Source organism: Molothrus aeneus, chromosome 25, assembly GCF_037042795.1.
Source record: "Molothrus aeneus isolate 106 chromosome 25, BPBGC_Maene_1.0, whole genome shotgun sequence".
Taxonomy (NCBI): domain Eukaryota; kingdom Metazoa; phylum Chordata; class Aves; order Passeriformes; family Icteridae; genus Molothrus; species Molothrus aeneus.
Genome location: NC_089670.1, coordinates 2,071,455 through 2,095,615, shown reverse-complemented (window position 1 = coordinate 2,095,615; position 24,161 = coordinate 2,071,455). Strand labels below are relative to the sequence as shown.

The 24,161-nt window shown below is 44.5% G+C and overlaps 1 protein-coding gene across 2 annotated transcripts; it reads right to left on the bottom strand.

The window, feature by feature from the left end:
* Window positions 1-1,898: 1,898 nt before the first annotated feature.
* LOC136566480 (myosin-1B-like) lies at window positions 1,899-16,010 on the bottom strand. 2 transcript variants are annotated; one of them, XM_066565639.1, is made up of 38 exons: window positions 15,807-16,010; window positions 15,577-15,720; window positions 15,329-15,485; window positions 15,014-15,041; window positions 14,802-14,916; window positions 14,624-14,716; window positions 13,453-13,516; window positions 13,262-13,360; window positions 13,065-13,168; window positions 12,840-12,978; window positions 12,476-12,594; window positions 12,230-12,379; window positions 11,353-11,523; window positions 10,801-11,111; window positions 10,639-10,714; window positions 10,092-10,179; window positions 9,881-9,998; window positions 9,547-9,670; window positions 9,327-9,463; window positions 8,968-9,223; window positions 7,723-7,965; window positions 7,441-7,617; window positions 7,210-7,355; window positions 7,032-7,122; window positions 6,555-6,944; window positions 6,318-6,444; window positions 5,965-6,083; window positions 5,490-5,686; window positions 5,036-5,219; window positions 4,784-4,949; window positions 4,482-4,606; window positions 3,900-4,208; window positions 3,545-3,748; window positions 3,171-3,296; window positions 2,906-3,076; window positions 2,710-2,814; window positions 2,475-2,570; window positions 1,899-2,054 (listed from the first exon to the last, which is right to left on the bottom strand). In XM_066565639.1, the coding sequence occupies exons 1-38, from the start codon at window positions 16,008-16,010 to the stop codon at window positions 1,899-1,901; spliced, it is 5,829 nt and encodes a 1,942-aa protein (XP_066421736.1). The 2 variants fall into 2 exon arrangements, with proteins under 2 accessions (XP_066421736.1, XP_066421735.1); XM_066565638.1 differs by having other exon boundaries at window positions 10,639-10,721; window positions 10,805-11,111.
* Between the last annotated feature and the right edge of the window lie 8,151 nt (window positions 16,011-24,161).

The following is a 24,161-nucleotide window of genomic DNA, read 5'->3' as shown; positions in this document are numbered from 1 at the left end:
AAATTGGTTTTCCTTACTCATCCCTTTAATATTCCTCTCTGATTCCAACAAGTCTCCAGCCCTGCTGTCCAGGCTGCCTGGTGGCAAGGCCAGCTCAGCACAGTGCAATTGTGTGATTTCTCTCCCTCTCCCACTTGTGCAGTTGGAATTCTGGCCCCAGGTGTTGTCTCCTTAGGGACCTGCAATGTTACCTTTCATCAGCTGAGCATTAGTAACAAATCCTCAGGCCAGAATTTCTTACAGGTGAGAGAGAGAGGAGCCCCAAGAGTCTCAGGTGCTTCATGTGCATCCTGATTCTTCCACAGTCAGAGCAGCTTGTTTGTTTTGGAGGGTGCTTGTAATATTGTCCAAAGGGAACAGGGAGCTTTGGCATTGAAATATAGTCCCCAAAGCTGTTGTGGTATTTACTACTCTGTCAGCAGGTCTATAAAGGTACCCAAGGTTTCTTTTCCTTGTTGCCCAGATATCGCTGGCACTGATGAAGTTTTCACAGCTTCGCACATAGAGATGATGTCTCTGAAGAGCATCACTTACAGTGACATAAGAGTCAAGCCAGGGCATCATCTTTTCCTGAAATATATTTAGCTGCTGCCTAGCCAACTACTTCCTTATTTGGTTGCAACATGGAAGGATTCTATGGGTGTAAACCTCAGTGTGTTTGGGAGGAGGAGGACCTCCCAGTTCTGAACGCTGTTGCTGCAAACACACTGACTGCTGTGGTCAGTGCAAAAGACTGTGCAATACCTCCAGCTGCCTTCCCCAGCCATTTCACAGCTCTTTGGAGTACTCCCTGTAAATGGAGAGGTGTAGAGATAGCAGGGACCTTGAGAGACCTGTAAGTGTCCCTGTAGTCAAAGCCAAGTCTCATTTACCGTTCCCCACATCTGCTTGTAGAATCTTCCCTCGGCAGCTTCCTGATGTGCCAGGGTCTGGTGAATGGTGTGTTAAGCTGCCTCTTGCTGTGCAGGTTGCCTCTAAACACCTATTCCAGACAAAGGAAGCTCCAATCTCACTGGCAGTGTGATGTCCCAGTGGGCACTGATCTCTTTGCTTCAGGGTTGGAGGTACCTGTGCTCTCCAGACTCACCACCTGCTCAGCCCGCACTGGGCACTGAATGAGAATGGCTGGGAATGGGAAACATCCTTGCTGCCTTGCTCCTCCTCGTGGTCAGCTTTTCCCCATTTTTGTCCTGCTCATGCATTATATTCAGCAGTGTTAGCCCATGTGGGATGAATAAACAAAAACCAGGGTCTAGCAGCTACTTTTTCCCATCCAGTTTTCAGATTCCTTATACAACACAGCTCATGCACTGCTGCAAAAGGAAGAAAGGAAGCACTGTTTGGCAGAGTGGAAACACCATGTTAAGAGCTTCTCCGTATTCTCATGGTGCAAGACTTGGAGATTTCTTTATGGTGTCCTGTTAACAGAGTTGCTCTCAATTCCAGTGTTAAAAAATAAAAGCAGTTTCTTTTTGATATGTATGCTTGTAAATTTGTAAAACACAGGCTTAAAATTTCTCATCCTAAAAAGCATTATTTATTTAATATTTATTTATTCTAACTTTAAATCACAATTCCATTTCTAGGAAACACTGTAGTAAAGATTAAAAATTTTTGTTTGCTTTCATGCCAATTACTCTTACTGTAGTTGGAGTACTGGAGTTTCTGAATTTTACTCCAGAAAACTCAGGAGTTTACTCCTGAATATTAATTGTTAGAACACAGTCAACACCCAAATAACTGCAGAACTAAAATGTAGCTACTGCTTTTCATGCAAAGGAATCTACGGTCTTTGTCTTTAGACATTGACTAATATATAAAGCCTTGTTGCAGAAAGAAGTGACAAAGGGCTCACATTTTGTGCAGCCCTTGTGTCACTTTGCTGCCTCCTGCAATTCTCACTCTTCCTCTGCTATTTTCTTGCTGTGAAACTCGCGGCTCTTCACTCGGAGCTTGTTGACCTGTGACTCGGCAATGTCAGCCCGCTCCTCGGCCTCCTCCAGCTCGTGCTGGATCTTGCGGAACTTGGACAGGTTGACATTGGACAGCTCCTCCTGTGAGAGCAGAGGAAATCCGGGCTCAGGAACACAGAGCAGGGCTTTCACTCCTGCTGCAAGTCAGCCTTGTGGGGCTGCAAATCTCCATCACCCTCCCGCCGCTGCTCACACATCAGCCTCACACAGAGCTCCTCATCCTCCCCTTCACAGGACCCTACTGGGACAAGCTTCACCAGGACGGTATCCTGGTGTCCTTGCTCCATGTGAGGAGCAATTTCATAATTTCAATTTGTCATTTCTGTACTTATTCTCCCACTTGTTTAGTGTTCATGTGCTGGGGGAGTATATCTCGATGACACAGTTCCCCTCCTCAGCAGATGATTTTTGACATTTTCAAAACTTCTGACATTCCTCTCCTGGACACCTGTGTGACACTCAGAGGAAGCAATGCTTTTTATTTCCCTGAGCAATACTCACAGCTTCCTCAGCTTGTCTCTTGTAGGATTTCACTTTCATTTGCAGCTTGTCCACCAGATCCTGCAGCCTGAGAATATTCTTCCTGTCTTCCTCAGACTAGAGTGTTGGCAAAGTGGAAAGAGTGAATTATTGCTTTCTGCACACCACAATATAGCATTTATCCTTGCCACCCATGAGAATCTCTTTTGATTGGTGGAATAAGGGTGCATCAGCCCAAGGAGAGCTCCTGCCTTACCTGGTAGGTGAGTTCCTTCACCCTGCGCTCGTACTTGCGCACACCCTTCACGGCTTCAGCGCTGCGCTTCTGCTCAGCATCAACCTCCCCTTCCAGCTCCCGCACCTGCAAGGACAAGCCCAGCCCTGCAGCTGCCCTGGCAATGTCTCTCCAAGGAGGGACACGCTCACTCAGGCACAGCCCCAGCCCTACACACCCTGGCCTCCAGCTTCTGGATCTGCTTCTTCCCTCCCTTCAGTGCCAGCTGCTCGGCCTCTTCCAGACGGTGCTGCAGGTCCTTCACTGTCTGGTCCAGGTTCTTCTTCATCCTCTCCAGGTGGGCACTGGTGTCCTGCTCCTTCTTCAGCTCTTCTGCCATCATGGCCGCCTGATCAGAGCAAAGGGTCAAAGCCATTTTGGGACTGGAGATATTTTGGGGAGAGTACATTCATCAGCAGCAATGCCAGGAGTGTCCAACTCACATCTGTGATGGCCTTCTTGGCCTTCTCCTCAGCATTGCGGGCTTCCTGGATGGTATCCTCCATTTCACCCTGGATCTGGGCAATGTCGGTTTCCAGCTTCTTCTTGGTATTGATCAAGCTGGTGTTCTGTTGAAGGGAAAAAGCATTTTTTTTTTCCAGGTGCTTGACACGATTCTTAGAAAAATCAAATTACCTGTTTTTAATTATGGTTTTGGTACAGTTTCTTATGAAGAATACAAATAACTGATAAATGGCAATGGTAGACTGCCAAAGACTATCTGTTGTATTTCAATTAAAAAAGGAAAACAGACCTATTGTTACCTTAAATTCTCTAAATACTGTAGGTGTTATATGTCTTCAATTCTAGTATTTACCTGAGTGTGGAGGAGCTGAACTCTCTCACTTGCATCCAGAAGCTCCTGCTCAGCCAATTTCCTCGACCGCTCCGTCTGCTCCAGGGCTGCCCGGAGCTCCTCAACTTCAGCCTGCAGCAGGTTTGCTCTGCGCTCCACCATGGCCACCTGCTCCTTCAGGTCCTCCTGTGTCCTGAGAGCATCATCCAAGTGCAGTTGAGTGTCCTGGAAAGAGAGAAAAGAGAGATTGGGAGGCATATCCTTCCTATTTACTTTTTTTCCATTTCCATATTAATATGGAAAAGATAGAACAGTAGAAGAGAAATATTTGCAGCTGTGGAAGGAACCCATGAGCACCTGGTCTGTAATGCCATACCTTGAGCACAGCCTGGGTGTTCCTCAGGTTTTTCTGTGCTTCTGCAGCCAAGCGATTGGCATGGCTCAGCTGGATCTCCATTTCATTCAGGTCTCCCTCCATCTTCTTCTTCAGCCTCAAGGCTTCATTCCTGCTCCTGATTTCAGCATCCAGGGTGCTCTGCATCGAGTCCACAATTCTGAGGTGGTTTCTCTTCATCTGGTCAATCTCCTCATCTTTCTCTGCTATCTTCCTGTCAATCTCAGCCTTCACTTGGTTGAGCTCAAGCTGCAGGCGCAGGATCTTCCCCTCCTCATGTTCCAGGGAGGCCTCAAAAAAGTATAAAATCCAGTTAACTATAAAAAATAGCAACGTCAACAACTTTACATGAATTGTTATTGCAAAGAATAATGTATAACCACAGGTCTGTGATTGCAGGAAAAAAAAGAAAAAAGTATACCTGTGGATTCATAGATTTTACTGGTTTGAAGAAAAAGTGCTTCCTATGCCTCTGCTCTATTCTCAGAGCATAGAATTATTTAAATGTTACCTGAAGTTGCTGAGCTCTGTTGTAACTAATCAGGTAATGACAGAAGGCTTTACCTCAGCTTCCTCCAGGGAGGCTTGAAGTTCAGATTTCTCCTGCTCAATCTGCTTCTTCACTTTCTCCAGCTCATGAATCGCCTTTCCTCCCTCCGCAATCTGCTCCGTGAGGTCGGAAATCTCCTCTGAAAGGAAGGGAGAAAAGCACCATGATCAGGCAGAGAGCTGAATGGAGAAAGGCTCTGGTGCATCAAGGTGCCGGGCAAGATCTTAATGCTACTGTTAGCACCAGAGCTGTTAAGTGTGGCAGGCAGACAAGCTTGTGAGAAAGGCCAGGGAGGAGCAGAGGGCCAGGGACTTACGCTGCAAGTTCTTGTTCTCCCGCTTCATTGTTTCCAGGTGGTCCAAGGACTCCTCATAGGCATTCTTCATCTTGAACAGCTCCGTGCTCAGAGAGCGCGACTCCTTCTGCGAGGCCTCCAGCTCAGCCTGCGTTTCCTCATACTTCTGCTTCCATTCTGCCAGGATCTGAAGAGAAACGGGGGGTGAGTAGGGCTGTGGCCATCACGGGGCCCTGCTCTGGCCAGGAGTGCTGGTGCTGAAGGCCAAAAGACCTTGTCAAAGTTCTTCTGCTTCTTATCCAGAGCAGCACAGGCAGCATTGGATCTCTCCACATCAATCATCAGGTCCTCCACTTCATTCTGCAGCCTCTGCTTTGTCTTTTCCAGGGAGGCACATTTGGCATTGACAGCCTCAACATGCTCCTCTGCATCCTGCAAGCGCTGGGCCAGCTTCTTCCTGTGTTAAACATAGCTCATGGTTTAAGAGAAAAGGGAAAGTTGGGGCATGTGGTTGATGAGCTTTTCCCTGTCTCTCTGCCAGTCCCTGTCTTCTACAGGTTTGCCTGTGACTTTTTCTCCAACACCACATGCATTATAGAATTTAATTGCTATTCTCCTTTTGCCCCAACCCCAAGCAGAACACTGATGTCTTCCCAATAATGTCACAGTGGTCTCCAGGCATTTCTGGTCTTAATCTCTGCTAATCTTCCTCACTTTCCCCACGTACTTGGCCTCCTCAAGCTCCTCTGTGCGCTGAATCGCGTCCGTCTCATATTTGGTTCTCCACTGGGCCACTTCACTGTTGGCCTTGGACAGGGCTCGCTGCAGCTCCCCCTTGGCCTCCTGCTCCTCCTCATATTGTTCCCGGAGCAAGTCACAGTCGTGGCGAGCGGACTGCAGGGCGTGGGCCAGGGCACTCTTGGCCTGCAGCAACAAGGGTATTGGGTCATGGAGCATAAAGATCCCAGGAAATCTGACTGAATAGTAATGGGACACTATGGATCATGCCTCTATGCACACAGACAACCATGCAATCAATGAGGAAAGAAGTTGGGACTGAATAAATGGAATAGTGGATAAACTGGAGGTAAAAGTTTGCATGAGATGCCTTGCACCAAATTACATGAGATTTTTTTCCCTGTCTCGTCATATAGTACAGTAATCACATAAGTGTTTGGAGCACCTCTGAGAGAAGGAATCACCTTTATCTCTTCCTCCAGATGCCTCTTGAGTTCCTCAATCTGCTGGGTGAAAGCCTGTTTGCCTCTTGACAGCTGAGAAACCAAAGCATCTTTCTCTTCCACCTGACGTGAATATTCACCTGAGAAAATTTGCAGATACACAACAGTTTTAAAGCCATTCATGTTGATGCTAAAAACATTTGGAGGTCGAAAAACAGATAGTTTTTAGTCCATGCTGAAATTTATGAGCCCATTTAAAGCATTTTGCAGTGGTTCTCACACAGTGTGTTGAAAAGACCATGTGCCCAGAAGAGTGATTTTTGCAACAACTCTGCAACATTATTGACCCGCACATGTAGATGAGGGTGTCTCACCTGACTCTGTCTGCAGACGAGCTCTTTGAGCATTGAGGTCGTTGATCATGCGCTGATGCTCTTCTTCCTTGGACTTAATCTCACTCAGCTGATCTTCCAGAGTGCGGCACATCTTCTCCAGGTTAGCCTGTGTTTATGCAAGTGGAAAGGCATGATTTAACCATCCATGCATTAAAGAAGGCAAGGAGGAAGGATTGTCTTGTATTCTACTGGGTCAATGAAACTATAATTGTGAACCTTGGCTTTGGAGACAGACTCCATGTTGCTGGCCAAGTCATCAATCTCCATCTTCAGCTCACTCTTCTCCTTCTCCAGCTTCTGCTTCACGCGTTGCAGGTTGTCGATCTGCTCGCCCAGCTCAGCTGTGCTGTCCGCGTGCTTCTTGCGCAGGGCGGCAGCCGTGGCTTCGTGCTGCAGCGTGGCCTCTTCCAGGTCGCGGCGCATCTTCTGGAACTCTGCCTCACGCTTCTTGTTCATATCAATCTGAGCTGCTGTGGCCCCTCCTGCTTCTTCCAGGCGCTCGCTGATCTCCTCCAGCTCCCTGGACAGGTCAGCGCGATGCTTCTCTGCTTTAGCGCGAGAGGTTCGCTCTGCCTCAATTTCCTCCTCCAGCTCCTCAATGCGGGCCTGCAGAACAGCAGGGACCCTTCACAGCCGTGCCCTCCTCCTGCCTGAGCTCAGCTGAGCAAGGCAGGGCAAGGAACAGAGACTTGCCTGCAGCTCCTTGATCTTCTTCTGAAATTGCATGCCCAGGGCTTGTTCATCCTCGGTTTTACTCTGGATCTGGCTGATTTCAAAATCTTTCCTTTGGGACAAGTGAACCATGTTAGAGCTCCAAGAACCAAGACAAGTGCTGCAGCCCAGCACTCAGGTGCCCCAGAACCACACTTACTTCTTCAGTTTCTCATCCAGCTGCTGCTTATCATTCTCCAAGTCCATGATGCTGTCCTGGGCCAGCTTCAGGTCTCCTTCCAGTTTCCTCTTCGCTCTCTCCAGGTCCATGCGCAGTTTCTTCTCTTGCTCCAGGGACCCTTCCAGCTAAACACAACAAGACCATCAGCCCTGTGCCAGCCACGTTGGACTCCATACCTGCCCTGTTCCTGCTCTATGTCTGTGTGCTTACATCATCCACTTGCTGTTCCAGCTTGGTCTTGGATTTGGTCAGAGTATTGACTTTGTCTTCCTCTGCCTGCAGGTCATCCAGGGTCTGCTGATGGGCCTCTTGGAGGGCTTTCTTCTCCTTTGTCAGCTTGGCAATGGTCTCGTCCAGAGCTGCCATCTCCTCAGTCAGGTTTTTCACCTTTGAGAAGAAGGGACCAAATATAAATAAAGGAAGCAGCTATAGAAGTCCTGTAATAGCACAGGGCTCTTTTCTGGAGTGCGAGTGACTGGTTCTACCTCATACCTTGTTTTCAGTGGCATGTTTTTCCTTCTCCACCTTGGCCAGTGTTAGCTCAAGGTCATCAATATCTTTCTTCAGCTCTGAACATTCATCCTCCAGCTTCCTCTTCTTGGCTGTCAACTCAGCATTAATTTCTTCTTCATCCTCAGCCCTTTCAGTCACTTCCTTAATTTTGGCTTCCAACTGGATTTTGGTTTTGATGAGCTGGTCGCACCTTTCCTCTGCATCAGCCAAAGCATCTGCTTCCTAGTAGAGAAACATTCATTTGTTTAATAATCAAACAACTTTTGCAAAAGGTGAATAGAGAAATGGTATTAATAATCAAACAACTGTTTGCAAAAGGTGAATAGAGAAATGGTATTTCTCACTGAGGAAAAGAAACATGGAATTATTCTTTTTTGTTTTCTTCTATGAATTTGGTTTTTCCATAGACTCTTTTAAATCAGAGCAGGTTTTAATTCTATTTCATTGTTTTGCTCTCATCCATTATTCCCTCCACTTTTTCTTATGGATGAGAGCAAATGATGATATGAGATATTATCATCTTCTTATAAGGTGATGATATCCAGTGGTACTTTTATTTTCAAGAGTTTAGATTACTTTCTGTCAAAGTTAAGTATTGAATATAAATGTGGAGAGATTTTTTTTCTTTATGTTTTCATAAGCTTTTCTTGGCAAGACTGACTTTGAAATAATTTTCTTTGAGTAAGATAAATTGATATATAGTCTAGGTGAAATCAGAGGTTTCAATTTGAACCTGAGTTTATTTTGAAACTGTATAGCAAACATCTAAATACAGAAGGTAATGTTTAAATATTGACCAATCCCTTGATCTCCCAATGGACTTAGTAGGTACACATTGGGTTAGGAAAGAATGAAGAGGGTTTTTGTGTCCTCCTGGAAAATGATTGCAGAAAGACAAGTGACATAACACATATCATAAAAAATGGCATAGAGGTCTTTGGGCAACTGACTGAAACCAGAGAAAGTTGTCAAATGAATTGCTCCACAGACGCTGCTAACTAATTTCTCAACCTCCAGTGACTACACTGGATGTTATATTGTGAGCCTGGAGAAACAGACCAATGTGCATACATGCTTCAAAATCATTCCCAAGCTAGAACCTCCTATTATAATGCTGAAATTCAGTGGTCTGAATTCATATTAAAATATATTCTCAGACAATTGTCTAACATGAGAGTAATTTGCTGTGAGGGTACCTAGAAGAAACACACTAACGATACTTACAGATTGCACTTGGAGCTGCAGGTCATTTTTCTCCTTCATTAGAGATGCCATTTTCTCTTCAATCTCCTTCCGCTTTGCCTCAGATTTTGCAAGCTCCTCCTTGGTTTTCTCAAATTCTTCCTTCATGTTGGCCATTTCCTTCTCAGACTCTGCACTCTTCAACAGGGGCTTGATCTTGAAGAACAGCTTCATCCATGGCCAGTGTTTGACATTCATGAATGAACGAACGTTGTACTGGATGCAGAAGATGGATTCCCTGAGGCATAATTAAAATGTACAATGAATATTTTCAGTCTGACAAGTGTCAACACTTTTCCATGAGCAAAATGACTCTTTAACTGAAGAAGAGGAAGGTGTACCTGCGCTCTACCCTTCTCTGGTACTCCACCCTCGCCAGGTAGCCCCTGCACATGGCCTGGGTGCGGGTGATGAGCTGTGCCAGCTTCTCATCCCTCATCTCCTCCAGGACCCCTATCAGCCCAGCTTTGAAGAACACCTTGAGAGAGGGAACGTTGCAGCTCATCACTGTCAGGCAGAGAGAGCAAAGCCCAGGCAGGCAGTGAATGGGGGGGTTTGTACCTTGGTGTGTCCAAATTTGTACTGGGTGTGATCCACATCGATTGAACTAAGAAGCTTCTCAGAAGCCTTCTTGCTATCGATGAACTGTCCCTCAGGGATGGCACTGGCATTAAGCACCTTGTATCTGTGGAATTGGAGGAAACAGGAGGAAGACAATATCCAGTCATAAGAAAGTTCTCTTTACTGAAAGCAAGAGCTGTGTTTGCAGCAGAACCAGGCTGAGGAAGTTGGAATTTCATCTCTCCATACTTAAAGATCCTGGCAAAGCTCAGCTGTGTGATGGAGAGCAATTGGTGAGGACAGCTGACCTATCTCTTCATTTCATAGCTCTTACCTCTGTTTGAAGTCAGCATAGAGGACTCTGCTGGGGAACCCTTTCCTGCAGATCCTGATCCCTTCCAGCACGCCGTTACAGCGCAGCTGGTGCAGCACCAGCTCGTGCTCCATGGCACCTGGCAATGCAGAGCACAAATGAGGGGCACAGATTGCAGTGCAGAGGGGAATGGATGTATCAGAGCAGGGATCTTTCAGCTTGGGGTTCTTACCAGGTGTTTTAGTCTCATTGGGGATGATGCAGCGCACAAAGTGGGGGTGAGTGCTCCGCAGATTGGTCATCAGCTTGTTCAGATTCTCCTGTGGGATCATGATTTAGTGTGGGTTTACAAGAAACATGGAAAAAATAACCTGTTGCATTCCTTGAATTTAACATGAAAGACTGATCAATGAGCTGAAAATTGTCAGCTGAGCATGCCTGAATCAATTGCTCAGTTCCTTCTGATTCCCACCTTGTAGGACAAAAAAACTTACCCTCAACCTAATGAAGGCTAAAAAGTGCACATGTTTTATGACACAATTTTATGTTTATGTTAAGTGTAAGTTTAGGTTTTTACAGTGCTATTTTTCATTCCATAAGATTTTTTTTCCAATAGCAGTCTAAAGACAAGTTTTAGTTATAATATTTTTTTGTTGGTTGGTTGGTTGGTTGGTTGGTTGATTGTTGGGGGGTTTTTTGCTTTTTTTTTTCTGTGTCTGAGCCAGCTAAAAATACAGAATAATTCTCTGCATATATGAAAAGAAAAGGTGTTTACGTACCCGGAAAAGAGCTGAGACGGTCTGGAAAGAAGAACCCTTCTTCTTGCCTCCCTTCTTGCCACCACCACCACCACCACTAGCCTCTGATAAAGTAAAGATAAAGAGACATCTGTTGCTTTGGGGACCAACCACCATGCATCAAAGAGATGAATTGCAGAGAACTGACCTGCCTCTCCTCCAGCAGAGGCAAAGAGTAAAGCCAGGGTCTTCACAGAAGATTTCTGGTACAGCCCAATGACTGTTTCATTCAGAGGGTCCTTGTTCTTCTCCAGCCAGCCAGCAATGTTGTAGTCCACTGTTCCAGCATAGTGCACCAGGGAGAAGTGGGCCTCAGCCTTGCCTTTGCCTGGCTTGGGCTTCTGGAAATTGTTGGACTTGCCCAGGTGCTGGTCATAGAGCTTGTTCTTGAAAGAGGTGTCAGTTGCCTTGGGGAACATGCACTCCTCTTCCAGGATGGAGAAAATGCCCATGGGCTGGGAGAAATCACAAGAAAGGAGGGAGAACAAGGTGAAAAGGTAGAAAGACTCAGAGATGAAATAACTTCCTGAGTGGGACAATATTACTGCTCTCAGGGATTGTTCTGTTCAACAAATCTAAAATAATACAAACTGATGTATCTGCAGTATCATATTTACCATTTCAAGCTGCATTTAGAAATAGTTATAAAATGACTGCATTTCTGAAAATACCTGACATTGTGAATTACAGAAATACCTTCTCAATGAGCTCAATGCAGGCAGCCAGGTCCATGCCAAAGTCAATGAACTCCCATTCAATGCCCTCCTTCTTGTACTCCTCCTGCTCCAGCACGAACATGTGGTGGTTGAAGAACTGTTGCAGTTTCTCATTGGTGAAGTTGATGCACAGCTGCTCCAGGCTGTTGAACTGCTCAGAGGAAAAATCCACAAGAACCAACCCTCATCAATGTGCAAAATTCTTCATCATTCTCCTCCAGCCTTTATAAATCTCCCCAGTTATAGCACAACTGTATTACCAGGGCCTCACTATAACAAAGCCTATATGCAGCTCCAGAAAGAAATACCTACATAATGAAAATGAGGGAATTTTTTTGGAGCAGATTTTTTAGTGAATCTGATAAAATTAATGAAATGCTTTGGCATTTTTTTATGCAGCAAACAAGATGCGTGCATGCTCGTTTCCAAATTGAAAGCCCTTGATATCTCTGATTAAACAAATAACTATTCCTTTCTTTGTTCTTTAAACATTTTGAACATCTTTAACTCATTATATATTTGCCAATGCATCTCCTAGCTGTGCTCCAGAAGCTCTTTTATAACTTTATTGGAATTATTTTGGGTTATTTAATCCTTAACATTAAGCCCAAACAGTTGTAATATTACAATGTAAAAAATTCTATTTGCTGCTTATGCACAAACAACATGACTCTGTGCTTGTACTGATGGAGCTTTTGAGGATTTTGTTTTCTGTTAGAAAAGAAAATGACTGGGTTTTTTCCTACATAAAATCACAAATGACTAGCATGTTAAACCTTCAGAGGAATATGACTCTCAAGTCCACTGATATAACAATCTTTCCCTTCAAGAGCAGCCCTCAAACCTGAAATCCTTACATCAAAGATCTCAAAGCCAGCAATGTCCAGGACACCAATGAAGTACTGCCTGGGCTGCTTCGTGTCCAGCTGTTCGTTGATGCGAACAACCATCCACAGGAACATCTTCTCATAGACAGCCTTTGCCAGGGCACCCACTGAATTGTATACCTAAACCAAAGGAGAACAGAGCAGAAGGAAAATAGTGCCCAAAGGGAGAGAGTAAATCAAGTCAGAGGTTCCCAGTCACCAAGTGGTTGTTGTTACCTGCTGCACCGTTTGGCCCTTGGTCACGTATTCATTCCCCACCTTGACTCGGGGGTAGCAGAGGGCCTTGAGCAGGTCTGCTGAGTTCAGACCCATCAGGTAGGCAGCCTTGTCAGCAACTGAACACAAAGAGAGAGGGAGGAAGAAACAGGGGAGAAGTGATAACTGAAAGTGGCTATCCTCTAAGATGTAGCCGTTGGTCTCAGCACTGAAATTTTGTGATATCTTGAAGGGAACTTTAGAAGCATGAATAGTCTGGAAGCTGAGATTTATGCATTTGTGATAGTAAACAGAAGGAAAATACATGATTGCCAACTTCTACCTATCCATATCTGTTATTAGGAGTTCTACAAGGCTTCAATACCTTCGGTGCCATCAGGCTCTGCCTGCTCCTCTCGTTGTTTCTGCTTGAACTTCAGGTTCCCATAGTGCATGACAGCCCCTGTCAGCTTGTAGATGGCTGTTCTCTCATCAGCAGTGAAGCCCAGGATGTCAATGGCACTCTGGCAACAGAATCACTCAAATAAACTTCAAATAAACCTCCATTGCAAGGAAATTTCACCACACCAATATGCTCTGCGACACTTACATCCGTAGCCATCAGCTCCTCCTGGTCGTTAATGCTGGCGACAGTGATCTCGCCTTGACTCACAAACTGGTAGTCATATGGGTTGGTGGTGATGAGGAGCATGTCTGTAAAGAGGAATAGGATGTATCTGGGTGTGAGAATGAAGATAAATATTTAGCACATTCAGATTTTATCAAACAATTCATAATACTTCATACCAATTAGCTCTGGCTTCTTGTTGGACATGATCTGATAAAAGATGTGGTAGCTCCTTTCCGCCTTGAGCTGGAAAGTGACTCTGGACTTCTCCAGCAGATCTGGTAAGGAAGGTAGGATAGAGTCAGGCCTGAGAAAGAACACCAAAGTGGAAAGGGAGGAAGGAATGGGATCAAGTCTGATAGTCTCTTACATGTTTCAATATCAGCAGAAGCCAGCTTGCCTGTGGCACCAAAGTGGATTCTGATGAATTTACCCTTTCAGAGGGGAATGAAAAAATGACATGTTGAAATTTTGCCATGACTGTAAGCATTGACCTTACATTTTCCAGAGAGGACAGGCTTCAAACTTAGGAGTTGTTTCGATTTTATTTTTTCTTTAACAAAGCAAAACAGGCAAAAACAAATTTAGGAAATTCTTTATACTGCCAATACTAGATAGATCTGAGCTTTATTATCCACTACTATTTAATGGGTAACCATGAATGCACATGATGAGAAGACCACTAATAAAGCATTGTATTGGGTCACTTATGTTGCAATTCATTAAACAATTCATTAGTTGCAATTCATTAGTTCAAATACACATGGATATAGTGAAAATCAGAAAGAATTCTGTGAAGGCAGATTTTGGTGGTATAAAAGTTAAATGAGGAATTTTAGTCTTGTGGAAAACAGAAGTCAGCTGTTACTGTCTGAGTTGTAGAGATAGAGGCAACACACCCAAAACAAGGAGCTTTAGTCTGAGACTGAGCATTGGTATTGTGGTTCTTCAAGGAAAGTCACAGTTAATCTAATAGAGCTTATGAATGGCTTTTTCCATTAAAATGAACAAAAGAACATTCCATAGAGTGGTTTGTTTTCTGGTAGCATGTATTGAAGGAACTCTGTCCCTATCCCTGTCTAGACAAATTATATCAAGGTCTGAGCAGTCAGATTAATACACCTGTCCAGTTTTCTGCCTAAAACCCAGAGAGTTGTTGTTTTTTTTTTTGAAGGCCAGTAAAATTTCCATCCAGCAATTGCTATCCTGTATGTCCCATCTTTCCTTTTTTCTATATTACATCAATTTCCACAAAATTATGTCTTCAGCCCATATGACAGATACGAAGAATATGTGTATATATATTTATAGATATCTAATTATATAGATATCAAAACATATTTAAATTATCCCCCTTTGTATGCTGTTTTGTACTTCTAAAGATGTATTTTTAATTAAATAGTCCACTTTAATTGGCAAAAATACGTGAAAAATAGTAGTTTAATGAATGCAGTCATCTGACTTTGACACTTCAGAAGTGAGAGCATGTTCTGACATCCTTGCTCCCAAATAAATGACAACTTCTCTAATGAATAACTCACAAAGCGCGAGGAGTTGTCGTTCCTCACGGTCTTGGCATTTCCAAAGGCCTCCAGCAGTGGGTTGGCGCTGATGATTTGATCCTCAAGCGTTCCCTGCAGGGACATCATTATTCAGTGACTGTGTTTGGTTGGCAGGGCAATGACAGGCCAAGCATTCAGTCTGTCCTTCCTGACTCACCTGCATTTTGCCTGATGACTTCTCCTCCTTCTTCTTCTCTCCACTGGCTGCAATTGTTGCAAAGTACTGGATGACACGCTTTGTGTTCACAGTCTTCCCGGCCCCGGATTCTCCACTGCCAAAGCCAAGAGAGAAGCAGAGGGTGCGTGGTCAGGCAGGAGGTGCCCTGGCACCGGGCAGCCCCGCAGGGACCCGCGCAGGGGGGTACCTACGTGATCAGGATGGACTGGTTCTCACGATCTGTGAACAAGGCAGAAACATGGTACTTAAAACTCAATAAACAACAGAGAAAGAATGAAACATAATCAGGTAAGTCTAATGTTTTGCCTGATGTCAGCTTCACTTAAAGAAGCAAACCTCCAAAGCACATCACTGAGTGCAGAAACTATGAAGATAGTAAACTCCAACAGATGTGTATGTCTGATCCAAGAAAACTTTGAAAAAGTCTCTTCACTTTGCTGAGATAGGGTATCCCTTAAAAGAATTTAATGGTCCAATGCCCCTAAAGACTAGACAGAGCCACTCACCAGTCAGCATGAACTGATAGGCGTTGTCAGAGATGGAGAAGATGTGTGGAGGGGCCTCCTGGCGCTTCTTGCCTCGGTAGGCCAACACCACCTCGGGGTTGTACACCGGCAGCCACTTGTAGGGGTTGACGGTGACGCAGAAGAGACCCGAGTAGGTCTGCAGGGAAGGGACACAGCACCTTGGCTTCCCCTGAGGCTGGCCCAGCAGCTGCTGAGGCTGCCCAGAGGAAGCTGCTGCTGCCACTTACGTAGATCATCCAGGCTGCGTAACGCTCTTTGAGGTTGTACAGCACGGCGGGTTCGTGCAGGTGGGTCATCATGGCCATGTCCTCGATTTTGTCATACTTGGGAGGGTTCATCGAGAAGATTTGATCTTCTTTCACAGTCAGGGTCTGTCAAGGAAACAAAAGATCCACATGTGTCTCTGAAAAGCTCAGTGTTCAGATAATGTTTTCCTTCGGCCTTGTTTTTGACTCACCTCTCCCCCTTCAGTCTTGACAGTGACTTTGCCTGATTCCCTGCCCGTGATTGTCCCTTTCACAAAGGATTCCTTTGCATGTACCACGAAGACAGATGTCTTGGCATCAAAAGGTTTGTTCTGGGCCTCAATTCTCTCCTTCTCTGACTTTCGGAGGTAAGGAGCCGCCTCCCCAAAGATGGCCATCTCAGCGTCCGAAGACATGGCTGCACTTTATGGAGGGGCTTGTCCGCAGAGAACGCTGTGGAGGAGCAGATATTTTGCACAAATGAGTCTATATTTTTCCTTGTCACACACTTGATTGATAGACCCTAAGAGCGTAATAGAAAGTGTGATTTGGGAAGAATCTTGAGTAGTTCTTTGGTTCACCTTCCTGTGCAACCAGGGCCAATATTGGAAGCAGGTTCCCACAGCTTTTTCCAAAAAGTTTTTATTATGTCAAAGAACAGATATTTCTTAGTGCCTTTGCATCCCAGTTTAATGTCTGATGACCCTGATGGTGATTTTTTCCCCTATTTATTGCCTAATCAAAATTTCTGTGGCTGAAACCTGTGGTTTTTATCCCTCAGCCTTTCACGCTTCTCATCTGAGAATTCTGCCTCTTTCTATGATATAAACATCTTCTTTTTGTTAAAGATAACAATAAGATAACCACTTTTTAATTTCATCCCAGGGTAGACAAATCTCACCATTGCAGCCTCTACTCATACATCATTTTTTCCTACTTATTTTGAAAGATCTCCACTGGATTCCTTCCAGAATGTCACTGTCTGGTCACCAGAAAGCACCAAACTGAACACAGTGCTCCAGATATGGGTGCTGAATGCAGGGAAAGAATCACTTGTCTTCACCTGCTGACCAGGCTTTCATGAGTGTCTGACAATGTGCTGCTGATCTTCCTTTCCCCAAAGGCACACAGTGACACTTGCATCCAAATTCATGACCCTTTTCTGCAAAGTTGTTCTCCAGCCAAAATGAAATACAAAAGCTTCTGTTGCATGGGACTATTCTTTCTCACTTGCAGGATTTGTGAGGTTCTTATCAGCTTCAGGGTGAAGCTTTTTGAGGATCTTTTCCAGGGTAACATTGCCCCGTAGCATATTTGCAAGTTTCTGTTGGTTGTCATCTATAATTCCCAAGGATGCATTCCATGCATCATTTGGGTTGCTTATGGTCCAGAAGGTGTTCTGAGGACTATCATAATGGCTTTTGCTGATGCGATGCATCATTCACTAGAGCTGTTTGCTTCTCATCCCAAATGATTTCAGTAGTATGTGAGCAACTGGCATGCAAGGACACATAATTCATCAGGTTAAAATATGCACAACCAACCGTTTCTTCTTTTGTTAATTGTTTGCGGAAATAACTCTAGGGAAAGCTAGAAACCTCAGTAGAAGAATTTATAAATCAAAGCCAGATATCTAAATCCAGTACTGGACTTCCAAAGAAATGCCATGTGGCCAGTAATAGAAAGTATCTGAATTCAAAGGAAGTAAGACAGGCAGCTTGGTAAGATGTCTTGTCACAATTTTTAGTTAGGTAAATAACCAAAACGTTAACAAACATTTGCAGCTACTCCTAATAGCATGCAGATCTTCCATTTTACTCAGTCTTCTTTCAGAGGAAGAGGAGCAGTACCTCCCCTTTTTTGTTGTTTGGTTAGTTAGACAGCTATTTTTGCATTTTTATCAGGTTTACTAGTAGGAGGCCTACATGCAGATTATAATCCTGGGGTATAATTTGGAAAGCATTTTCATAACATTTCTTGGCCAGTTTCATATGCAGCAATAATTACAATTCACAAGTCTGTAAGACTTTGCAACATTCTGTCTGTTGGCTACCTCTGTCTGTCTGTCTGGACTTCATGCCAGAATAGATCATTTACCTCAGTGTTCCATAATTAAACATAAGGAATCCCCAAGAAGCATTTCCTTTCATTACACAGGGGCTGTGTGTTCAAGCACAGCCACTTATGAAAATTTGCTAGCTGTGAGCAGCCTGCCCAACCATCAGCATGCTTTATTAGTTATAGCAGAGCACTGGCCAGGAACACATACAGCAATTGCCTACAAAATTTTACAGTGATTTGTCATCACGAACAAACCTGTTCTACAGAAATCTTCCACCTTTCTCTGTCCCTTAAATGCAAGCAAATGTGGCTCTTACCTCTTATGCTATGAGAAGATGCCTTGCAGTCTGGGAGGTGATCAGTGCTGTAAAGCAGAACCATGAGATCTCGCATTATTGCTGCACACAATTCCACAGACAGGTCACAAAGTGAAAATACCAACATGCTTTATGATACAAATATCAAATCCTTCCAGGTACATGTACATACATCAGGACAGCAAGGCAGGAGAGGGAATGTCCCTTTCTGCCCACCACAGACGTGCACTTACCATGAATTTCCTCTGCAGACAGAGCAGCCCAGATCCAAGGACACTTTTATAAGGTCCGGTCAGCGCATGCTGCAGATGCCTCCTCTGTCTTTGGGCAAAGCATTTCTGGCAAACCTTGTTTTTGGCAAAGCATTGTCTGGCAAACTGAATGTACTGAAAACTGGAAAGTGATGTTACTAGATATAATTAGAAAATTTTTGTGTCTTCCTAGCTATGTGAATAAATCGCCTATAAATAATACGAGGAGATTCCTAAGGGGGGGAAATACAGCTAATGATGACTAGAGGAATGAGGGTAAGCACTAATAACTGTAAGGCCATGGATGCTCCATGAGTCTGAGATAAGGGAGCAAGGGAAAACCATTCCCTGGGCGAGCATAGTGACATTTAAATGCATACTTCAACTTATTCTGAGGACATCATATCTCTGATGACAGTTGTCCTTTCACAGAGCTCTCTACTTACGGATCTTGGACATGATATGTGGATTTCACTGTTGTCTGCATTGCTTACCTTAGTCAGATTATTTCATATTACTCTTTATTCATATTACTCTGTATCCATATATCTCTGCAGGGCTGGATTCTATCGGTGCCGGAAGCAAAACACAGCCCAGCTGAACGAGACAGGGCAGAATGAAGGATGTCTATGGGAACAGTCTGTTCTGCCCAGAAATGCAGCTTGGGCAAAGCACTGCAGTGCTGATATTCTCCATGGAGGAAAGGGGATTCAGGCATCCTGAAGACAGGCTCTTGATGAGAAGATCACAGAATGACAGAACCTGGTCCAACTCGTCTTGGACAGTGGAGTTTCTTTAATAAATAACAATATCTGTATCCAGATCTTCATAGCTCCTTCCTCTGACACTTGCCAAGAGACGGTTCCCAGTGAGAATATGTACATGTAATATGCATGTAATGATCCTGCTGAGAATGCTTCCACAGCCTCTCTGATGTGTTCCTTAAAGATTTTCTGAGTCAGCAACAATGTCTTGATGTATTTTAAGTCTAAACCTAATTTTCATACTATGAATTTGTCCTTTGCCTGGCATCAAGTAGTTGTACACCAGAGGGATATGCACATCACTTTGGTGCAAAACCTAATGTATCCCATAGCAAGTTCCATTAATTATCCAAGTCTGAGGCCTACACACATGTCTTAAATTAAAAAAAAAAAAAAAAAAAAAAAAGAAAAAAGAAAGAACAAAAAAACCAGAGCAGGTATTGCTGTTGAAGGGCTATAAGTGAGCTTCCTGCTCTCAATGACAGAGAAATCCTCAGACAACAAGGTTACAGATAAGATGAAAAATAGTAATAATTTTAGTGCAAAAAATGAATCGAATTTGTCATAAATGTAAACATCATAGATTCAGAGAATTCAACACTGAGGTTCTATTTGCAAAAAATAATTGGAACAAGTTAATGTTAAGAAATTTGGACTCCCAGGCAGGGGCACATTGCCTCCAGCTTGAAATGACAGCATGTAAAAATTGGGTCAATTGGATGTAAATGTGACTGCAGTCTGAGTAGGCATTTTTTTATATTTCCTGGGAAGTGGAATGTTAACAATTACCATGCCTGTAAAGTATGCTGGCATAAATACGGCACAAATCACTTCCTAGAAGCAAAATTCTGATTTTCCTGAAGTAGATATTCACTGAAGGCTAAAATGAGAGCAGAGATGATAACTTGATGTTGGATCCATATAAACTGTATGACAATGGGGTTAGTTCATGAGCTAACACTCTACTGGCATGGGGTAAGACCCTGGTGATACAGAAATACCCTGTACAGTATCAGCCAAGTCTACTGTAGGGGCAAGACATTCTTGAGCTTCAACTCACCCAATGCAGCAAAATGCAGCAAACCTTTGCTCTGCTCCAGACCTGAGACAATGTACTTCAGGGTCACCATGTCTGCCCAGCTGCCACCATTTCTGCCACCCTGTTTGCTCCTTTTTCTGATATGGAACTTTGCTGGCCCCTCAAAAACCCCAAAGGCAGCTGATGGTGTTTCAGGCCTGCCATCAGCGCCAGTCCTTTGGCTTCTTCCCTCTCCAAAATGTGCCAGCCTCATGTTCTTCCTTCAGAACTCGTCCTCCCTCTGCCCCTGGCCAGCACCCAAGGGGCACCAGTGAGCCACCCACTTGCTTTTAGTTGGGGCAGACCTGCCAGAACCTACAGGCCAGCCCAGAGCATCGTCCTGGCAGTGGCTCAGCCTCAATGGTGTCTGAGGCGGTGTGGAGCAGGGTCTGCACACACCTTCTCCTACCCTGAACCAAATGCCCTCCCACCTCTCCTGCTACCTAACTGCCACCTGAGGGTCAGCCCTATGTGCAAACACATCTTCATTTCACTCAGGAAAGAACACTTTTCTGTGGTTTGCCCTATGACAGCCTGTTGTCTTCAATTGGACTGGGAAATGTCCCAAATAAACAAATTGGGCTCCTCTGTGCCAAAGATGTTACCAATATTTCTCTGAGGACATACTGAGCTGGACACTTTGATCCCAACCCCACCATTCTGGTTGGTTTCTCTCCCTTTTATTTTAATTTATTTTCTTTCCATCAAACTTCCTCCCTGTCAGCACTGAGCAAGTAACACGTGTGGCTAATACAGAAAAGAAATAGGGAGGTTGGTGCCTTCCAGCCAGGTCAGCCAGAGGAACTTGCCAAATACATTTGTCATTCTCTTGTTGTCTCAGACACTGCCAGATTATTTTGAGCAGCAAAGGCCCCTGCAGCCCTGCTGGCTGAAGGGCACCAGCTGGCAGATTGGCTGTCTGGTGGGAAGTGCTCCTTTCCCCATCTCCCAGTGCTCACTGCCTGCCTGGTTTCCAGCTTTACAGCGGTTTTCCTGCTGGATTTTTCCAGATCCTGGCTGTTCTGATCCAGCTAGATCAGGAATGCCACAGCTCTTTGCCTGGACAGTCTCATCTGTAGAAGATGACAGGTTAATCCGTCTTGGCCTGCTTTTGACAAACTGCCTTTCATCCATTTTTTCCTGTAGCAGGTCTTGCAGAAGGTAACAGCCCTTTGGACAGTCATTCCTTCCCCAGACTTTGTCATTCCTAGTCCTTACTCTAGTCCATACATCGTGTGTCCTTGATGTTGGAAGGCAGGTCTGGAAATCCCTCCTGAAGGGGAACTGAGCAGGTATGGTCCCAGTAGAAGAGAATTTCTCCCCAGCTTGTCATCTGGTCCCACCAAAGGTTGAACTATGGTCTGGTCTCTGCTATGGCCACAGGAGCACTCCATGGCAGCCCCTCCAGAATGAGCTTTCAGTGGGCAGAACACGGGAGTCTCATGATTCACAGAGGCATTCACGGCTGGCTTGACTGGTGGGACAATCTTCCCCAGCCTCACCATTCTGGATCATTTAGTCAGTCTGTCATAAATTTGAACCACAATAGCCTCCAGATAGAATAGGGGATATAGGTAAACTTCAGCTTTTTTACCTACAAGCAGGCAGCAGAAAGGAACTGCCTTTGTTATCACAAAAGTTTACTTATGTTTTTGATGGAGGGCTTTCACTGCAAGTGTCTGAGCCTTGCTTTGCCTTGCCGGAGGGAGAACCATCCATGTGCAAGTTGAGGGGATATGTGCTGGAAGGATTAAGGTGTTTAGTGTGGATGTGTCCTGAAGGAATATGAAGAATGTTTCCCCCACCTTGCTCTCCACAGCCCCCACGTTGTCAGAAGGACCTGCGGGAGCCTCATGGCCCCTGATGGACTTTTGTCCCAGAAATTCACCGGCTTCTCCATTTTTCCCTGAGCTTTCCAATAACCTCACAGGTAACACAGACAAACCTACTGCTATTCACATTTACTCCTTCAAATTATCTGATACACCAGATATTTTATTCAAAAACCTTTCCCATGGGATCTGCAGCTTGCCAGTGCTGTAGTCAGCCATGCTGTCATATGAACTGGGTGTGCTGGAGGCATCAGTGCACCCTGTGGACCCTGATTAACTGTCTGGCAGGGAATATTCACACTGCTGCAGCAGCATTTCTGCTGCCTCTGGGTAAAACGAGAGCTCCCAGGAGCATTAGCACATGCTGAAAACAAATGCTGATGCTCTGATCTGCTGGAGCAAAACTTCTCATCCCTACTCTTCTACTAAGACCTAGCTGAGCACTGGACCATTGCAATGGTAAGGACATACTTTGTATATAAAAACCAGGAAGAATCAGATCAGACTAAAGTAAAGTGTATTTCTTGCAGGCTGTTTGTGTGGAATACTGTGGCTGGTGTGATGAGTTGCCCAGCAAAGAAACATGGTTTGGAGATCTATTAGGCATCCCTAATCCATGCTGGTGCAGGGAATAAAAAAATAAATAGTAAGAAACATGAACTGACCTAGAAGAAAGTTGTTAATTTTCATAAGTAATGACAGACTTGAATGCATCCTTTGGGATGGAAAGCAGTTCAGGATGTTCACTGCATGGGCTCTGAGAGATGAGAGCTAAAATCCAGGGAAGTAGAGCATAAGGCCCTGGCTAATGCTGCTGGTGAAATCTGGGGTTGGGGGCAGCTGTTTAGGTGGAGATTTTATGGAGCAGGGAGAGGGGAGTGAGGCTGGGTTTTTTTTTTTCTGTTTGTTAATTTGTATGAATTGGTGTCTTTTCTCTTTTCAAGTCCTTTTCCTCTAGTCTTAGTGGTTGCTATGCTTGTGATTTGCTGCATTTCATGGAAATCAAAGTGTTACTTTTCCTTTTAGGGACTGTTGTGATTTACATGTTTGTAAAGGTGATGCCATCCTTTTTCAGTGGGGACTCCAAGTGGCGTCCTGAAAAACTGCAGTGGCAGATTATCTGCAGGTAAGAGGAAGGTGTCATTTCACTGAGCAGAGGAAGGTAAAAACTGTGACCTGGAATGCCAGGATAAACAGCTCTTGAAATTGCATCACAGTTAGCTAATCAGTCTCCTTCTACCAGCAAACATGAGAAGATGACATCTGAGCAGTGTTCTAAATAATATCAGAGTGATGTAGGGGATACATTTTCCCCACACACTGGAGCTTCAATTACAGAGAAGATGAGCAGAGTGGAAGGATTGATAAGCCAATGGGAGGAAGATCAGTGCCTGGAAATGTCAGAGATGTTGGAAAGTGAAGCAGAAATAACAGAAATCAGTGTTCAAAGTTCAGTATTAGAAGGAAAAAAAGTCCAGCTTGTACTGAGAAAAGAAAAAGAAAGGATGATGAAGTAAGACTCACATAAAATGTCTTAGGGCCCCCAAAAGTGCTGATACTTTTGTGCCCAGGGGACACAGTTGTCCATGCCCAAGCTGTTTAAAGTCAGAGTACTCCACAGTCTGCATGGGGCAGCAGCTCTAGTGGAACTCATCAGTTGCATCTATTTTAAACCTTCTCTGAGACTTGTTTCTTCAGACCACTTATGGGCCCATGTTTCTTCCTAGATCAGTTACCTGTGCATCAGCACATTTTATATCACAAGCAGCCTGACTCCAGAAATAGTGTGTTGATGCAAAATGACTGCTTGTCCTCCAGCCAAGGCAGCAAATCAAAAGTGAGGAGAAATTGGTTTTCCTTACTCATCCCTTTAATATTCCTCTCTGATTCCAACAAGTCTCCAGCCCTGCTGTCCAGGCTGCCTGGTGGCAAGGCCAGCTCAGCACTGTTCAATGTGTGCGATTTCTCTCCCTCTCCCACTTGTGCAGTGTAAATTCTGGCCCCAGGTGTTGTCTCCTTAGGGACCTGCAATGTTACCTTTCATCAGCTGAGCATTAGTAACAAATCCTCAGGCCAGAATTTCTTACAGGTGAGAGAGAGAGGAGCCCCAAGAGTCTCAGGTGCTTCATGTGCATCCTGATTCTTCCACAGTCAGAGCAGCTTGTTTGTTTTGGAGGGTGCTTGTAATATTGTCCAAAGGGAACAGGGAGCTTTGGCATTGAAATATAGTCCCCAAAGCTGTTGTGGTATTTACTACTCTGTCA